Source organism: Centruroides sculpturatus, unplaced genomic scaffold (assembly GCF_000671375.1).
Source record: "Centruroides sculpturatus isolate CEXI.00-Female unplaced genomic scaffold, Cexi_2.0 scaffold230, whole genome shotgun sequence".
In the NCBI taxonomy this organism is placed as follows: Eukaryota; Metazoa; Arthropoda; class Arachnida; order Scorpiones; family Buthidae; genus Centruroides; species Centruroides sculpturatus.
In genome coordinates, this window is record NW_019384716.1 from 47,368 (window position 1) to 66,400 (window position 19,033).

Sequence of the window (19,033 nt, forward strand, 5' to 3'; positions counted from 1 at the left end):
GGTACCTAATTTACATACTGTACAGACGATAGTAAACTCAACTTACTTGCCTAAACTCTCCGTAGCGTGATGCTGGACGGCAGAAAATATATATATATATATAATTATAATAAAGTTAAAATAAATTAAGTTAATATATAATTATATATATAGTACCTAATTTATATATAATACTGTACAGACGATAGTAAATTCAACTTACCCGCCTAAACTCTCTGTAGCGTGGCGCTGGACTGCGGAAAGTAGTTCGGCTGCCCGATGACGTTTTACAGAATTATAGGAGTTTTTTTTTAGCATGTTTGTACGGATACCGTCGGAGTTTTTTCGCCGTCATATAGGAATCCGAACTATAGGAACCCGTGTTATAGGGGTGGTTTACTGTATATTTACTCCTTACATCCTCCCTTTTGTCATGTTTACTATTCATGTACAGGGATTATGGCGTTTAGACTTTTTTTCGTAGGACACAGTTGGAACTACTGCGAATTGCAGAACAATACCACGAAGCAGAACTTGTGCTTTACAACTTCTTCAAATCACGAGTAAGCGAAGATATTAGTTAACAGAAAGAACACTTCATTGACACTTTTTAGAAAATTTTCTAACACTGGGAACATTATAACTAGTCACTGTGTAGTATACTTCTGTTCTTCCAAGAATTAACAAATTAGTTTTCTGTACAGAAGCTTGTTTTATCTTTTACGAAAGAACAACTTCGACGTATTGATAATACAAAAAATGTATACAGTGTTTAATTGTCGAAAGGACAACTAAACACGATTTATATCTGTTTGAGTCTATTCCACTTGGTTCTATTTATAGGATTTGTGTAGATTTCGAAATCCTTCGAGATAATTTTTGATTCTTTTATACGTTTTACTTTCTCGGCTATTATATATATGTTACTGTGAATGACCGATATCTGGCGAATGTCAACATTGTCTAGTGAATGTCAGCATTCACACACAGTGGTGATATTCGAAATATTGAACAAAGGGTTTGCTAACAGAAAATTTTTCCTTAACAATTTTTTTTTCGCTCAAATGGTGCATTAGCAACATTAGCGCAAAAACTGACCTTAAGATATTCATATAAATAAATAAAAAAATGCGTTCGCAAAATTAAGTCAGTTAAAATTTAACATTGTTAATGCCATAACTATATTTTTTTTGATAAATAATAAAAAAAAAGTGTTCAAAATGGTTTATTTTGTACATATTTTAATATTTTTCATTCAAAATATTTTATAAACATAAAAATTAGCTGTTTTTTTTTTAATCAGAAAAAGTCATAGGGAAAGCAGGTTTAACTGCTTTCCCTATGACTTTTTCTCAAGAAAAAACATTAGGTATTATTATAATAATAGACAGATGTCATCGTCTCTCGAAATACAATATCTTTTTTATTTTAGCCCGACACGTGTACTGCAGTCATCTTGTATTTTCTCGCGCGCGTGGGATTGTGGAATCTCTCGTATGACTGGACCTAGTTTCGAGAACTCTCTTGAGTCGATCGCGATTAAACCTCGTTTCAGTCGAGATTGAAACGGTCGATGGAGGTTGCACCAAGGCGAACGGTGTATAAGGCTCTAGTTTAGTAGTGTTACAGAGTATAATACGTATATTTTAACATATTTTTAAAAGAAAAAACCACTGAGAAATGTTACGTGTGTTTAACAACGGGTTCGGAAAACTTTGAAAATGTTAACAACGGGTTCGGCCGAACCTGTGCGAACCCGCTGAATATCACCACCACTGCTCGTATTACATTTTTTAAAACTAAATTGCTTTTTATGTTACTTTGTTTTATATGAAACAAAATTTCATATATAAGTGATTTAAATATTACAAACGAAAATTTATGTTGTTTTTAATGTCAGAATAAGAATAGATAGTATAGAAGTATATGATAAATTCAAGATATATATGGTGATTGAAAATGCACAAATTCAGTAAATAGAAAACTGATTGTGAAATCCAGGATAGTTTATATTTTTAAATTCAGCATCAGTTGTCTGTATCAGATTGATATATTCAAATCATATTTGCTTTGATCTGAACAAAAGCTTAAATTTGTTAGTGTAAAAAATAAGACATTTCAATTTAAAATCTTTAATGGTAAAAATTCTAAATAAATTATCTCAGCAATAAATAAAAGATGAAAAATGTAGGTAAAACGTGCATAATACATGCACGTTTTTTTCTTTTAAGAAAAGTTGCATTTCAGTAAAACGTGCATGTATTACGCACGTTTTATTGAAAAGCAACTTTTCTTAAAAGAAAAAAATAAAGTAAAATACTTTTAAATAACAATATCAAAAGCGCTCAGCAACTAAATAAAGAGAAACAAAACACCTTTTTGCCGAGAAATAAATATAATTTTAAAAAACAAACGTTTTCAGCCTAGTTAATAGGCCATCTTCAGATCGAAAAATGGAACGTAAATGTTCCATTTTTCGACCTGAAGATGGCCTATTAACTAGGCTGAAAACGTTTGTTTTTTAAAATTATATTTATTTCTCGGCAAAAAGGTGTTTTGTTTCTCTTTATTTAGTTGCTGAGCGCTTTTGATATTGTTATTTAAAAGTATTTTACTTTATTTTTTTCTTTTAAGAAAAGTTGCTTTTCAATAAAACGTGCGTAATACATGCACGTTTTACTGAAATGCAACTTTTCTTAAAAGAAAAAAACGTGCATGTATTATGCACGTTTTACCTACATTTTTCATCTTTTATTTATTGCTGAGATAATTTATTTAGAATTTTTACCATTAAAGATTTTAAATTGAAATGTCTTATTTTTTACACTAACAAATTTAAGCTTTTGTTCAGATCAAAGCAAATATGATTTGAATATATCAATCTGATACAGACAACTGATGCTGAATTTAAAAATATAAACTATCCTGGATTTCACAATCAGTTTTCTATTTACTGAATTTGTGCATTTTCAATCACCATATATATCTTGAATTTATCATATACTTCTATACTATCTATTCTTATTCTGACATTAAAAACAACATAAATTTTCGTTTGTAATATTTAAATCACTTATATATGAAATTTTGTTTCATATAAAACAAAGTAACATAAAAAGCAATTTAGTTTTAAAAAATGTAATACGAGCAGTGGTGGTGATATTCAGCGGGTTCGCACAGGTTCGGCCGAACCCGTTGTTAACATTTTCAAAGTTTTCCGAACCCGTTGTTAAACACACGTAACATTTCTCAGTGGTTTTTTCTTTTAAAAATATGTTAAAANGTTAATAGCGATATACTAATATACTAATTACATGGGATATAATAATATACTACACTAATAATGGATTTTTTCATACTTTTCGGTTATCCGACTTTTCAATTATCCGACCAACCCCAGTCCCCAATTGAGTCCGATAATCGAGGCTCTACTGTAGAATTAAAAAAAATTACTGTTTTTATTTAATATCTTCACAATAAGAATTCCAAAAATTTCTAAAGCAATATAGGAATTTGTTTGAATTTTGTTCTTTAAATACAGAAATACATTCGATTTTTGAAACTTAATAAAGTGTTGAATATTTTCATGTGACAAATTAATAACTTGATTCAACAGTTGTACATTGTACATAAAACATTTCAAAGTGTATTGGAGGTGAACAAAATTAAATTGATTTAAAATATATTTTTAGCTACTGACAAGAATTATAGTAAATTTTTAACAAAAATTGTGTAAGCAAGATGTGATAAATTAATGAAGTTTATTAACCAATTGTTTAGAAATCCATTTTATATTAATTAAATTTTATAGGAATGTTATCGTGTTCTGGTTCAAAAGTTAATAAAGTGAAATAAATCTTTGCATAATGTTTTCTAAACAGTAATTGGATAAATAAAACAATTTCAGTATCCTATTAGATGAAGGATTGTAATGATCAAGCCAAGTTAGTATTAATATTAGTGTGACTAATAAAATTTGATAAAAAATGAAGCAACACAATAACTTTGCATCTGTTCATGTAAGTCAAATGTATGATTACTCATAGCAATTCACTTGATTTTAATACAAGATTGACAAAAATTTTAAATTTTTGTCAAATTATTTGAAAATTTTTATCTGTTCTCTGAACTGATACTTTATCTACTTCATTGTAATGACTATACCTTCAAATTGAATTATCATCAGAAGCAGGAAAAAGTAACAATTCTACATGAGTTACTATATAAATATTTTTGTAATTATTATTAACTTGGCTTGTAAATACTGAAAAATACTTTACATCACTTGAAAATATCAAGTTAGATACTGTGCAAATATTTTTAAGTAAAATATCTTTTAATAAAAAGATCAACATCAAGCATAGATAACATGATATGATGATTTTAACATCATAAATTTATATTTATATATTTTTTACTTTGATCATTGAAATTAATATCTTAATTTATAAAATTTTATATTTGAGTAATTTTATCTATTACTTACCTTCTAGTAGTTCTAAACTAGCACCACCACCAGTACTAACATGACTAACTTTATCCTCTGTCTTCCATTTTGCACAACATGTTGCAGTGTCACCTCCACCTAAAAGTTTTAATCATATGTTTTTAACAACTTGATATTAATCATAAAATCAAAACATAATGTATTAAAAAATGCAACTATTAAATGAAAACTCAAAATGCTCTGGAAAAAAATCATTCATTTTTATTTTTCAATACAATCATCAATTACTGTATTTTTCAAAGCTGAGTTAAGAAATTGGGCTAATGTGATATCTGTTGAAATTTTGACAATTTTCTGCAACAACAACAATTGATTATAGATGAGTTTAATTCAAGACTGACAATCAAAATCACTACAGTACATGTCAAGGCAGTTTTTGAAATCCTCAAACAAAATTCAAATATTTATATGCTATATTGAAGTAATTAAAAAAACAATGACTAAGTAACTAGAACTATGTTGTATGCCTTTAGAATTAGCACAAAGTTGCTGTTGAGAACAAATCTCACAGGGAACATTTCTTTTTTGATGGAAAAAGGTTTATTTTCTATAATTTAGTAAGGACGTACATTTCGGGTTGAACACCCCTCTTCAGTCCTAAAAATTAGTTATTCCAGCTGTTACTTAAAACCATGGGGTAAAGTAAGTAAAACTGTAGTAATAAAATAATTTTGGTTAAATTGTATTAAACCATGGGCTAATACTAGCAAATTGTAAAAATAAATATAACTATGTTAAACCTTTGACTTTCAACACCATCCTTGCAGTTCCAGCACTTATGCTAAAAACATTTGTTGTTATTTACATTTCATAAGCCTGCATCAGGTTTCACACACACCTAGCTTCAATTTGATAACATTGGAAATTGGAATTTTATGTGGTAAGTGATGAAAACATTTGTTTTTATTAATTAATTATAAATTCTGTGAAGTGTTGAAAGTCAAAAGATACTTAAAGAAGATTGGTACACTTAAGAATTGCATCATTTATCAATAATACATTGGACACACATCCAAGTCAAGATGACAAACAAGATTGGTGAAGACGATCTGATAGCACACTCTACAAAAGCGAATCAAATACAGTAAGACCCCACTTAACACGGGGGATGCGTTCCTAGATGACAAAGTGCTAAATGAAGCAGTATTAAACAAGGTCATTTTAACAGAGTAAATAGGGAAAGGGAAACACACGACCAAAAACAAACAAATTTTACTTTAATTTTAAGTTATTTTATAATAATTTGCCTAATAATATATGTCAAATAAGACATAAATGTATGCACACAGAAATGTAAAGTTCATTTTTTGTGATGAAGGTCCTGACTTCTGAAATTCTTGTTTTTTTGCAATAACGTCATGTAGTTTCATTTGTCGCTTTCTTTTTTTTCCTTAAACAAATGTCGGCAGCTGAAGATTGCATCCAAAACACCTCGTTTTGCTTTTGTGCTCCTTTCAAAATCTGGATCAATTGCTACAATTTGATCAACGATTTTAGTTATCGTTACCAAACTTTTACTAAGGAAATCTGTAGAGAAATTTTTTGGGCTTTCGTTTTCAGAATCTCTATTTTCCAGTTCTACAAAAATTCCTTGTTCTGCTAGTTCTTGAAGGTCATAGTTGGCAAGGCTCTCACCAGAAACCTGCAGTAAATCCTCAATATCCTGCTTGTCTACATCTCCTAGTCCTGCTATATCGATTAACTTGACAATTTGGTCAATATAATGATACAGCAATAGACTGAGAATTCTTGGATACCTTCAGCCATAACTATTTTTACACTCCATTCATACATTTATTAGTTAATTTTTGGCAATCAAAGTTGATATTATCTAAGGCATCCATGATGTTATATTATTTCCAAACTTGTACCAAACAAACATAAATTTAAGGAAAGTACAGCACTATGACAAATTGCCACCTTTTGCTGATTGGTTTGTGTTTGGGAATAATCATATTATATATGAATCAATGAAATGCCACAATAATTTAAATTAGCGTAAATTTTGAGCTTTTTTTAGGCTTCGAGTAGACCGCATTATATCGAATCAGCATTAAGCGGGATCTTACTGTATTAATTTTGTTTGAAATAAAATTTATAAATTCTTGTAATCAGGTAGTTGTTCAGAAGAATTTTTCACTGAATATACAGTAAGGGATGTGATTTATAGATTCCAGAGAAACCAGATAATTTTTATTATAGCTTACAGTGACCGTAAATAAAAATGTTCAGTTTCCTTTTGCACATACGCGTGGAATGTGCTATAAATGGATTGAACGGAACATAACACTTAGGTAACGAAAGTGAATAGAGTCATTGCACATGCACAATAAATGGGTTGAACAGATCACAATCACGAATATATGTCTGACAGACAAAAGTCCTAACATACACACTTCACTACTATAGTGGAGTGTGCTAAAAATGTTACTGTTTATGGAAGTTTTACATTTTTTCAGGAACATATCTAGCTAATCATTGTAGGAAAGATATCAGCAATAAGTACTTGCATACAACTTTTTATAGATACATATTAGAGATTTATTATACTACATAAACACTATAAATCTATACTACATACATATTTTTACAAATACATACACTTATGTAAAACCTATTGATATATCTATGTAGCATTATAATATAAATCTTTCAAAAAAATATTTATATCAACAAAAATTATTTTGAAAAATAAAACATGATTTTATCCTACAAATACAGTAGTACTTTGTACTTCAAACATTCCAGAGTTCAAACAGTCATTTTGAATGAAGCTTCTACATTCGAACTGCACATGCAATGAAAAAATATGAAAAACTGTTAACTGAACAGAAGTATATTTCTTTTATATGTTGTAAATGCAATTCATAAAGTACACAAATGCAACAGCTCTGAACTGTGAGAAAATTTAAAATTGAAATTTTTTTAATCTAATTTATAGACTTAAATCAAAAGTAAATTTTTCAAATCTTAAAAACTTTTTAGACATTTTCAGATATCTTAAGTTCTTTTTCAGCTTTTCAATCTATTTTATTATAGAATAGTCCATTCTCTATCAACTAATTTTAATACAGTAGAACTCATTTATTGTAACCACTTTAAGACTCATCTCCTGTACTAATGATAAAACAAATTGATAATATTGACAGTCTTTTACCACAATGACCATTAACCAAACAGATGATGGCAGCATTAATTAAACAAAAATTTGAACAACAAATGCACTTGTGATGTAATTTTATTTTGGAAGTCTCCTGCACAAAACTGTTCAAGCCAGAATTATCTNAGTTCAAATGAAATTAAACTTACACAAAAATCCTCAATCGTAAGCAGTTTTGAGAAAAAAAAAGGAAACTATTTTATGTTATTGAATTTATATATTCTAGCACAAACATATTCATAAGAGTGACAGACATAGTGGTTACATTTCAGCCTTCCAGTGGTGACCAAACTTTTCAATTGGTGAACCAAATTGCATATAAATCAAAGCCAAAAATATTTTTATTTTCCAAATACAGTGTACCTCTTACTTTGAACAACTTTGAATTTTCTAATGTTCAAACTTTAAATTTGAGAAAAATTTGGCTGTTTGAATGATAAATGATGTTTTTATGTTCAAACAGTTCACGTACTGGAAAAATATACTCACTGAATAAACACCATCTGTTGTGTGCATAAGTCATTTCTTGCATTACACTTGTGTTTTCAGTACTTTTTTGCTTTATTTTTGGAGTGTTTGTATATATATATATATAATCCCTACCTATTAACCATGGAATCCAAGAAGTGTGTGGAAGCAACAAAGTCTAACAGGAAGGTTATAGTATCAATGATTTGGGGTAAAAAGGAACTTATCATGAAGCATGAAAGCAGTATACATGTGACAGATTTATCTAGATGCCAAAGTTGAGTGGGTGCACCATTCTTAAGAACAAAGAAACAATAATAAAAGCAGCAAATGGGGCTAAAGGTGTAACTGTGACAACATTCACCTCCAGGATATCACATGTTATTGAGATGGAAACCTAGTGCTTGCTTCTAATTTATCCTCCTAGTGTATCCACTCTAGGAGGATAAGTGAGAAGCAATGGGTTTATGATGATAACTCCAAGAGGATTATTTGTGTGTTTAGTGACCTTAAGAAATGAGACATCACCACTCCACCACTCTAAGGTACAGTACACTAAATGCAATATGCAATTCTCATTTTATTATATAGTATTTACATATTTTTTGTTTTTGTGGTTTAATTTATTATTTGGGGCATTTAACTGTATTACTTTTATCTTAAATTATGTGTATTGGCTGTTTAAGTTTATTGAAATGGGTATTATTTATGGTCTGGAAACAGATTAATTCACTTTTCCCATTAGGAATAATGGAAAATAGATTCAGAGTTTGAATGACCTCTTAAAACAAATTAAATTTGAAATATGAGGCATTACTGTACTGATGTACAAGAAAAAAAACTTAATTAAATTACATATTGGCAATATGGATGATTAAATAATGTAAGAATAACTATAGTGCCAAATTAACAGACAGACAACTCAATTATCCAAGCTTGATACGACCAAGTAACTTTCTGGATAAATGAAATTTTGGATAATCCAAAAACTTGATTTTGTAGTTTGGGTACATCAAGTATTGTGCCTTTAAAGTTTCATGTACTATGAATATTGTAATGCAGTTACTATATTTCAAAGTAATGATCTAGATTTGCAACACTACAATTGACAGATAACATAATTTCAAGTTACATGGAGAATTTAGTCTCTGTGTATTATATTTTATAGCATGTACAATGCTACATGCTCTAGTTTTTTAAAATAATTTCAAATAATTGCATTTTACATAATCAAGTTTCTACTGTATGTTTATAAACTTCTTTAAATTAATACAGTAGAGTCTCAAAAACTCGGCACTCGATAACCCGGCAGTCCGGATAACTCGGCCACACCCTGGCAAGGCAAAAAAAATCCTTAGTTAACTAATTTTCGTTATAGACAGCTTTATGCCTCAATGTATTTTTCTGAGGTCTGTCTTATCGGGTAAATTACTGTACACAGTGTATTCATTAATTTTCATTTTCATGTAGTAAAGGCTCTATGCCTTCATAAAGGACATACTTTTCCTTTGTTTAAGGGTATTTGGGCAGTTTATTCTCTGCTGTATTCTCAAGTAAACAATACATGCAAGTACAGTACAGTATTTTCTGAGGACTCCACACTCTTACTTATTCTTTTTTAACCCCATTCCCGATAACTCGGCATTTTCACAAACTCGGCCACCCTTCAGTCCACATTAGGCCGAGTTTGAGACTCTACTGTATATGTAACCAATGAAATTGGCACTAGTAAGTAATATTTATATTTGAATAACTAAATATTTTTAGTAAAATATCTTGAATTTTATAAAAATAATCTAAAAATGTAATAATTTAAATATCAAAAATATAATGAAAATTAACACACTAAAAATAAAAAATTTTTAGCTAAAAAACAAATAAAATTATACTCTTTCTATTTCCAACTTCAAGCATTTTTTGAAAAATATAAACCAATATTTAAAGAATTTTCTATATGTATAGTTGCAAACCAAAAGAATAAGATGTCAAGCATTATCAGTATAATAAACAGTGAAAGTTCACCCAGAGACCAATTTAAGATTGCTGGTGTAGTATACAGAATGTCATGTACATGTGGAAGTCCAAATTATTACATTGGAGAAACCGGAAGAAGATTAGAGTTGCAAATAAAGGAACATGAGGCGGCCATTAGACTGACAAGAATGGAATCAGCATGGTTTTTACATTGTAGAGAATTTAACCGTAATATAAATAGAAAAAATACTAAAATATTGTATAAAATAGAAAATAATTTAGAAAGAAAAATTATAGAACATTTTTGTATCACCAAACATGAAAATGTACAGTAGATCCCCCTATAAGACGGTAGATACGTTCCGTTCTTTATGAATCAATTTTGTAGGAATCATAGTTTACGGACTACGGCTGTTTGAAAGGTTTTCTTTCATAAAATTAATCGATTCTAGACTAATTCGACTCAACATTTCCAAAATACGTATATTTTTTTGAAAATAATCCGTATAAACTACGTTATAAACAAAAAATTGTAGGATTGCTTACCGAGTGTGTACCGTTCGACTACGCCCGTTGCTAAAGCTTGGTTTCGTCGCGGAACAGCGCATCAAATTGCGGCCGCGATTTCTGATATTATTTTTCTGCGAAAACTTCGTTGACCTTTGGAGACATCATTAATATAAATAATTTTTATGGCCGTTAAATAAGAAATGTTTCTTTCACAAGAAATGTATAAAATTACAGTACTAAACAGACGATAGGTCGCCTAACTCGCCGTAGCGTGACGCTAGACGGCGAAAAATATATATTTAATTATAATAAAGTTACAATAAATTAAGTTAATATATAATTATATATACAGTACCTAATTTATATATAATTAATATATAATTATATGTACAGTACCTAATTTATATATAATTTATATAATACTGTCCAGACGATAGAAATCTCTCCGTAGCGTGGCGCTACGGACGGCGGGAAAGTAGTTCGGCTGCCCGATGACGTTTTACGTATTATAGGAGTTATTTTTACCGTTGTTTACGGATACTGCCACAATTTTTATAGGAATCATAACTATAGGAAACGGTTTTATAGGGGGATCTACTGTACTTAATTTGAATGCTGGAATGATTGTTGATGCATGCTGGGAACGACTGTTGGATATAAAGCATAACCAGCGATTGATATCTTGATGTATCCACTGAGGAGGCCTGATGGCGAAATGCATTTGGATCGTATTAATAAAATAATGATTGTTCCTTGCCATTTATTTGTCGTTTTTTGGCTCTTAGAATCCTCAAAGTCGGAAATAGAAAGAGCATAATTTTACTTGTTTTTTAACTAAAAATTTTTTATTTTTAGTGTGTTAATATTTATACCAATCCCATTGATTTTTAATAATTGAATTTATAATGAAAATTAACAATCATTAAATCAAAACAGTTTCCATTTACTTACCAATAATAGTAGTAGCTCCTTTACTTGTCACATTAACAACTTCATCCATCACTCCTTTCGTTCCTTGGGCAAAATTCTCCCATTCAAATACACCCATAGGACTATAAAAAAAGTTAAAAAGTTAAATGTGAAAGTTCTTAGTGTTTAGTAATATCCACCAATTAAAATGAATAGAATATAAAAATCAAGATATGTTTTAAAGTTTGCATAACTATTTGAAAAATAAGATGTTGTATTAATCACTCAGAGTTGTTTTTATAATTTAGATTTATTTATTTTTTTTGTCATTTTAAATTAGTTTGTAAATATTAAGGTTAGCAAAATTCCAGCATAGAATAAGATTCTTAATATTGATACAGCATATATTGATAGAATTCTATAAGTTAGCAAGCATAGAAGAATACATAAGCTTTAGTTGCATCTGTTTAATTTCAAAGTTCTTATGGTTCTGTATGGTCTGGTAGAAAAAGATTCATGGGGTGACACCATAAGTTATTGAACTGTTAACACCAATCCTAGTGATGCTGCTGATATAAGTATCCTGCTGTTTCTGAATATTCTGAGGTTCCAATTAAATTTTGCATTTTTCACATTTAGATATCATGTTATATTCATCCTATTAAAAAACTGCAATGTTTATACTGCTAATCAAATTCAATAGACAGGGAAAAAATTTCTTAAAATGGATATTTCTGAGATATATATATGTTCTTACCCATTCCAAACAATTGTTTTTGCTCGTCCAACTGAAGCTTTAAATGTTGCCACACTTTTTGGACCACAATCTAAACCCTGAAATTTTTGACACATTTAAAATTAATGTCATAATTCAAATTATAAATATGATTTAAACTTACCATCCAACCATCAGGAATACCAGTTTCTACTGTGGCTGTACCTGTGTTAGCTTTTTCATCAAATTTATCAGCAGTAACAAAATCTTCTGGCAAATGAATTTGCACATTATTTTTTGCTGCTTTTTCCATTAATTTAGAAACTATTTTTGCTCCTTCATCATCATACAAAGAACCACCAATCTAAAATATAATATTTTAAACAGTTTTGAAATTATTAAAAAAATACTGTCTGTAAATAAGAGACCTGAACTAAAATATAAAAATTTTTACAATAATGATAATCTTACAGATATCTATTAATTAATGAACTTGACTATTTTAATAAACTTTGTTTATCTGTATCTTTAAAATCTAAAAGTACCTTAAAAAACGCTTAATTTTTTAATTAATACGATAATCATAAAAAGCCATTAAAAAAATAACATTAATATAATAATCCAACAATCATGTAAATATTTGGGCTATAATATGGCTATAAACAAATAATTAATACAAACAAATTTGGTACTAGAGGTGAGCATTAGGTGCCATTTCTTATCTAAATTAATAATTATAATTTTANTAGTAAAAAATTTGGCACTAGAGGTAAGCATTAGGTGCCATTTCTTATCTAAATTAATAATTATAATTTTAATAATTTAATAAATAATTTAGAACCTTCTGGAAGAAAAAGAAAGCCCTGACCTGGGGCAGGGCTTGAACCCGCAGCATCTGCTTGCTTTGCTTGGTGTCCAGGTAGCGCAATTGATAACGCACTGCATGGCAAGTGGAGGCTGCAGGTTCAAGCCCTGCCCAGGTCAGTTGTTTTCTTCCAGAAGGTTCTAAATTATTTATTAAATTATTAAAATTATAATTATTAATTTAGATAAGAAATGGCACCTAATGCTTACCTCTAGTGCCAAATTTTTTAGTATTACAGTAATTATTTGTTTAGAGCCATATTATAGCCCAAATATTTAGGTGATTGTTGGATTATTTTATTAACTCATTGGGCTTTGAGATGTACAGTACATTATAACAACATTAATTGCAAAAATTTATTGAATGCAATAAATTTTTTTCTTTACAGTATTTACATTGAAAAATTTTTTAAATGACTCTTTTGGCATTTTTATTTTGAATAAATTTCTTTTTGCCTGTCATATTTTGCATTAGCTACATTGATTATTATCTTTTTTATTTAATAAAGTTTGATGAAAGTTTAATAAAACAACTAGTTCTTAGGCTTTTGAATTTGGACAAACAAAAATTAAATTATATAAAATTGGTGTCAGATATCATCTAACTCTTTGGACACTCATATCAAGCATTCTACAAATTTCACTGGTACCAGTCTTTTAATAATGCATTATTAAAAAGCTATGTATAACCATGTATTTAAAACAGACCTAACCAATTGCAAAAAGGTCATCTCTGTAAAGAAAGACTGTTTGTTACTGGTGATTGGACATGACAGATGTGAAGACTTATTTAATTTTTTCCAATTTTTTTATGTGTAAGATACCATACATATGTTTGATGAAGTCTGATCAGATAATGGAGTTAGTGTGTGCATCCATGTGTGGTTAGGGAATGTTGTTATAAACATAAATACAATGTATGTAAATTATTATATATTAGATGATAAGTTCTGCAATTATGATGAATGATCAAATAAGTTTACTTACTATCTAAGTAAAAAATTATATTAAAAAAAAAAAGGTAACAATTATTACTCTATTGACTATGGAATTTAGACATGATATATTCATAATACAACATACTTCTAGTGATGATATAGTTGAAAACAGTATTTAGAATATTGTAACGTGATTTTTCGGTAAATATAAATATAAATGAAATATAAATATTCATTGTTATTACTCAGAATTCTAGAATAATAATTTCTATAGAAAAAAATCAGCATATTCTTTAAATGATGATAAATTTTATTCTATAATAGTAACAAATTATGAATTATTAAATACTTCAAACTGAAACAATTAAAACATTTTTGTTAACTTTTAACTGATATATAGATTTATTTTAGATTTATACTTGCAAAAATTATTTAATAGTAAGACAGGTGCAATCAGACCCAACAGCCTCTCCCCACATCCAGAAACACAGACATATGGTGAGAACTGGGTATCATCTGACATGGTTGCAAAGCAATTTGCAGAGGCAGGACAGCATTCACAGTTTCTTTATGTTGATTACAATAACTCCCAAAACTGGCAACTTTGTTCACAATTGTATTGTGATTATCAAGCACAAACAGCCTTGAAATGGCAACACCATCATTAATGACAAATTTTGCTTTAGTCAAATACCATCATGTTCACATTTAGAGGATTGGGGATTGTGTATGTAGAAGTGAATAATTTCATTTTTTTTAAATGCTCTCTTAGCTTTCACTCTTGAAAATGAAGTACCAATATTAATACATATACAGTATTTTAATTTTTGGCACTTGTCAAAGAAATTAGAAGTTAAGCAATTTGTGGAAGTTGTACACACATTCTGTAACAACAGAACAGAGAAAGACAGACATTACAAACTAAAATATGATATCACAAATAAAATACCCTGCTTAGCAAATTAAAAGGTTTATTTATAATATATTGATAGATATTATACAAAATAATCAAAAACTATTAGAAAAAACTTCTTGTAAAATAAGCAATTTTAGAAATTAAAATAACTAATACATTCTTTTGATAAAAGCTAGATACTTTTATCAAGAGGGGAAAAAATATCTCTAAATAAACCTAAGTAACATTTAGATATTGATTATAATCTTTTTTGGAAAATAAATCTTATTTAGTGTTATGAAAGAAAATATTAAAATGAAAATATATTAGAATATTTTATTATAATATAAATTATGAAATATCAACATAAAACCAATTTAACTACTAACTATTTTGTCACATAAAAATATATATATTTAACAATATTCTTTATAATGAACTATTTAGAAATTCCTTGTTACAATTATTGTTGTGTGATGAGATGATAATTATTTAAAATAATATGCTGGTGTATATAAGTAATTTCCCAAAAATAATTAGCCTATTGGTAGGCTAATTATTTTTGATTTTAACATTAAGTCATTCATTAATTTTTTTTATTTAAGTCTACTGCCAGTAAATGAGTCAGTTAATTTTATAATGTTTAAAATGTTAATTTACCTGTAAGGCAAATGACAAATTTTGAAATGTATTTTTAAATGAAAAATTTAGATTTTCAATAAAATTAAAGTTTTATAATTGGAGATAAATATTAAAAATTAATACCTTCATTCCTTTTAATTCTTTTAAAAAGGTGAAAGCCATTCCTCCACCAATTATCATTTCATTAACTTTATCCAACATATTTTCAATCAATTGTATTTTGTCTTTTACTTTTGCACTGAAAACAAAAGAAATATTAGAAATTTGGTGAAGAATACTTAATCAAAAATTTTAATACAAATAAAAATTTTAATAATTGTAGAATAATACTAATAAGTAATTGAAAATCAAATGAAATAATACTTTAATTTGTTAATATAAATTTTTAAGAATCACAATTTCAGTCTTCAGTTTTTATGCATTTTCCTATGTACTCTTTTTTTACATTGCTTCTCTTTATTCCAAAGACTTGTTCTTTTATTTAACCAGAAATGTTCTTTTCAAAGAATCTACAAGATTGCAATTTTTTTCATTTTTCTTTTAGTAATTGATAAAACATTCTTACTCTAATTCATTTCATTTTGCAATCTAAAAAGTAAGAGTTTTTAACATTTATTACAATTTACATTACAATTTATGAAATATTAACTAGTTTTATTTACTTATTATTATTATCAATGCATAGTTAGCCTGAAAAGTTTCATATTTAAATTAACTAACTTTAGCTAATTTATAATTTATTATGTCCCAAGTATATTATCAATTTAACAAATATTTAAGCAGGCAATTTGAGATAATACATAATAATACTTCATAGATAAAACATTAGATAGCAAGATATATTTGTACAAATAGGATTTAACTTACAATCCATTACATAAAAGCAGTTTCTTTTCAAATAACGATATAACACAATTGAGTTTCTATTTAAATTCATTCATTTTTTAGCTGCTGTTTATATCATTTTCCATATTTTTATTTGAATAATATGCTAATAAAGTGATTTTTTTTAAATATTTAAAAAGTTTTCTTCTCTAAAATAGTGAAAGCTTGAAGATAAATGTCAGTTAAAGATGATAAACTTTGTATAAATGATAAAATGAGAAAAATCATAAAATACAGAAAATGTAAAGAAATTTGTTTCCTCTTTTTCAATTTAGTTCAATTGTCAATTTAATTATATGTTTTTTATTTATTCCTCAACTATAATCATTTTGGAATTGCAATAGAAAAGCAATAAATTTCCATAGAAACTTACCCTCCAAGAATTGCTAAAAATGGACGTTCTGGATTTTCTAATGCCTTTGCAAAATATTGAAGTTCTTTTTTCAACAAAAATCCGGAAGCTTTTTGTGGCAACTCTACACCTACCATTGAACTAATACAAAAGAGAAATGTTATAAAACGAAAAATATTTTGAAATTAATATTGAAAATAAATACCTATGTGCTCTATGTGCAGTTCCAAAAGCATCATTCACAAACACATCACCTAATTTTGTCAATGATTGCCTGAATTTTGCAACATCATCTGCATTGGCCTTAATCTAATTATGAAATTTTAAATTCAGTAAGTAATAAATATAAAAATAATAATTGCTAAAAATATCTGTTTCTCAAATAGAAATATGAGGTTATTCAAAAAGAATATCAGTATTTTAGATGCATATAACTTTGGTTATTGGAAACTTAAAAATATATAGTTACATCAAAAGAATGTAAAACTGTTCAAATTTAATCTTTTACATTACAATTCCTCAATGTGTGATCCTTATGTTACAAGGAACACATCTAAACTTTAGTCCAATTTCTACACTCACTCCAACTGATTCCTTATCTTTCCACAGCAGCCATAATTCAATTCTTTAGTGTTCAGAGATTTTAGGGTAAAGGTGCCACATAGGTGATGTCTTTTGTGAGGGCCGAACTAACCCTCAGTAAAGTGTTATTTTCAATTTTATTTATTGGAACTTTAAGCAAGTAAAATCGAAACGTTAGGCTAAAAGCCATAAAACTTATTTCCCACGGAGTTTGTTCCTTGTTGAGTCGGATCAAGTTAGTCAGGGATGTGTCACCAGGAACTTTGAATGGAAAAGACATATTGGACGGGCGACCGTTAAAGGCCATCACCTGACCTCATGGAAAAAACCCAAGAGGAATGAAAAGGAAAAAAAGAGAAAAAAAAACCGACCCCGAAGTCAGTCGTCATCCGAAGTCCCTCTACAAAAGTCGTCATCCGAAGTCCCTCTACAGAAGTCGTCAGAAAAAAGCCGCCCAACCAAGTCGTCCTCCAAACCATTAAAACCGTGCCCAGGATTAAAATCGTAACACCGAATTAAAACCGCGACCAGGATTAAACCGGAGAAAACATTCGTGCTGGATTAAGCCTCTACACTCCTCCGTGCCTCCACCCCAGTGAACGGACAAGATTCTGATTCAAGATTCAACGACAAGATTCAAAGAACTGTCCATCCAAGAACTGTCCATTCAAGATTCAAAGAACTGTCCATCGACAAGGTATTTATCAACCCGCGATTCGGTTGTAAACTCTCCTCTCTCCGCGGCCTAGTATATTTAAGGACAATAATATGCCGATAGTATTTAGTATCTCTGTGTAGTATTTAGTTCGACTTTATTAAAATCGTTATTTACTTGTTACTATGGAGTCCGAGTAAGTTACTTCCGCGTCTCTCTCCTCACCTCTACTAAGAATCCAAGCGCTCACACGCTACTGCTCGCGAATCTTTAGACTTAACGTCGCGAGTTCCGAGTCCCCTAGAGGCTCGGTGGTGTCATCCTGACAGGGCGCCAAAGAGGTGCCGACCCTACGGTCACACTTTTATACAGTCTCACAAAAAAAAATCAAATAATAAAAATACCTGGAAACATGGATGACCAATCATATAGAACAAGATCTGCTTCAGTGCATCCTATCCATTGATGTGGGAGAGTCTCATTCAAAACTTCCAGACTTTCTTATAAAAACAGTGATGTCTCATCTTATTAGAAAGTGTAGTTTTCAAATTCCTCATTTAACTGACAGTCAGTTTTCTAGCATGTTCATATATGATTTTTCAATTACCGCCCTCTCAGCCAAAAAGAATGACCCATACTCATTTGTATAAGAAATGGCACAGAAAACATTTCTTTTAGTGAATCCCACTGATGCCCAGTGGTTGTACCTAAGTTTTTATTCCCCATATTCCTACATTATGAGTATTCATTTTACCACTTAAAGCAAAACTTCACTTTATCAGAATAAAAATCAAGCAAGACAAAAATGCTTTATCACCTTGTAATATTTCCTCATCTTTTGGTAAGATTTTTTGAAAGCAATTTATGATAAAAGACTAACTACTACAAATTTTTGAAAAGTTGGAATAACTGCATGCCTTTTGGTAAGAAATTCCTTGAGGACATGTAATACCCCAGTGTTTCTAAAACTTCATCTTCTCAACTTTGTGGACCATTTC

The 19,033-nt window shown here is 29.0% G+C and overlaps 1 protein-coding gene across 2 annotated transcripts in view; it reads right to left on the reverse strand.

Moving 5' to 3' along the window:
* Nucleotides 1-4,429: 4,429 nt before the first annotated feature.
* The window catches only part of LOC111627928 (phosphoglycerate kinase-like), a 33,065-nt gene continuing 18,461 nt past the window's right edge, over nucleotides 4,430-19,033 (reverse strand). For both annotated transcript variants that reach the window (XM_023371615.1, XM_023371614.1), the window contains exons 5-11: nucleotides 17,004-17,107; nucleotides 16,820-16,939; nucleotides 15,685-15,799; nucleotides 12,407-12,586; nucleotides 12,265-12,341; nucleotides 11,550-11,650; nucleotides 4,430-4,564 (exon numbers count right to left, since the gene is read on the reverse strand). In XM_023371615.1, the coding sequence (XP_023227383.1) occupies nucleotides 4,458-4,564; nucleotides 11,550-11,650; nucleotides 12,265-12,341; nucleotides 12,407-12,586; nucleotides 15,685-15,799; nucleotides 16,820-16,939; nucleotides 17,004-17,107 (804 nt within the window). In that variant the 3' untranslated portion in view covers nucleotides 4,430-4,457. The remainder of the gene's footprint in view (nucleotides 4,565-11,549; nucleotides 11,651-12,264; nucleotides 12,342-12,406; nucleotides 12,587-15,684; nucleotides 15,800-16,819; nucleotides 16,940-17,003; nucleotides 17,108-19,033) is intronic.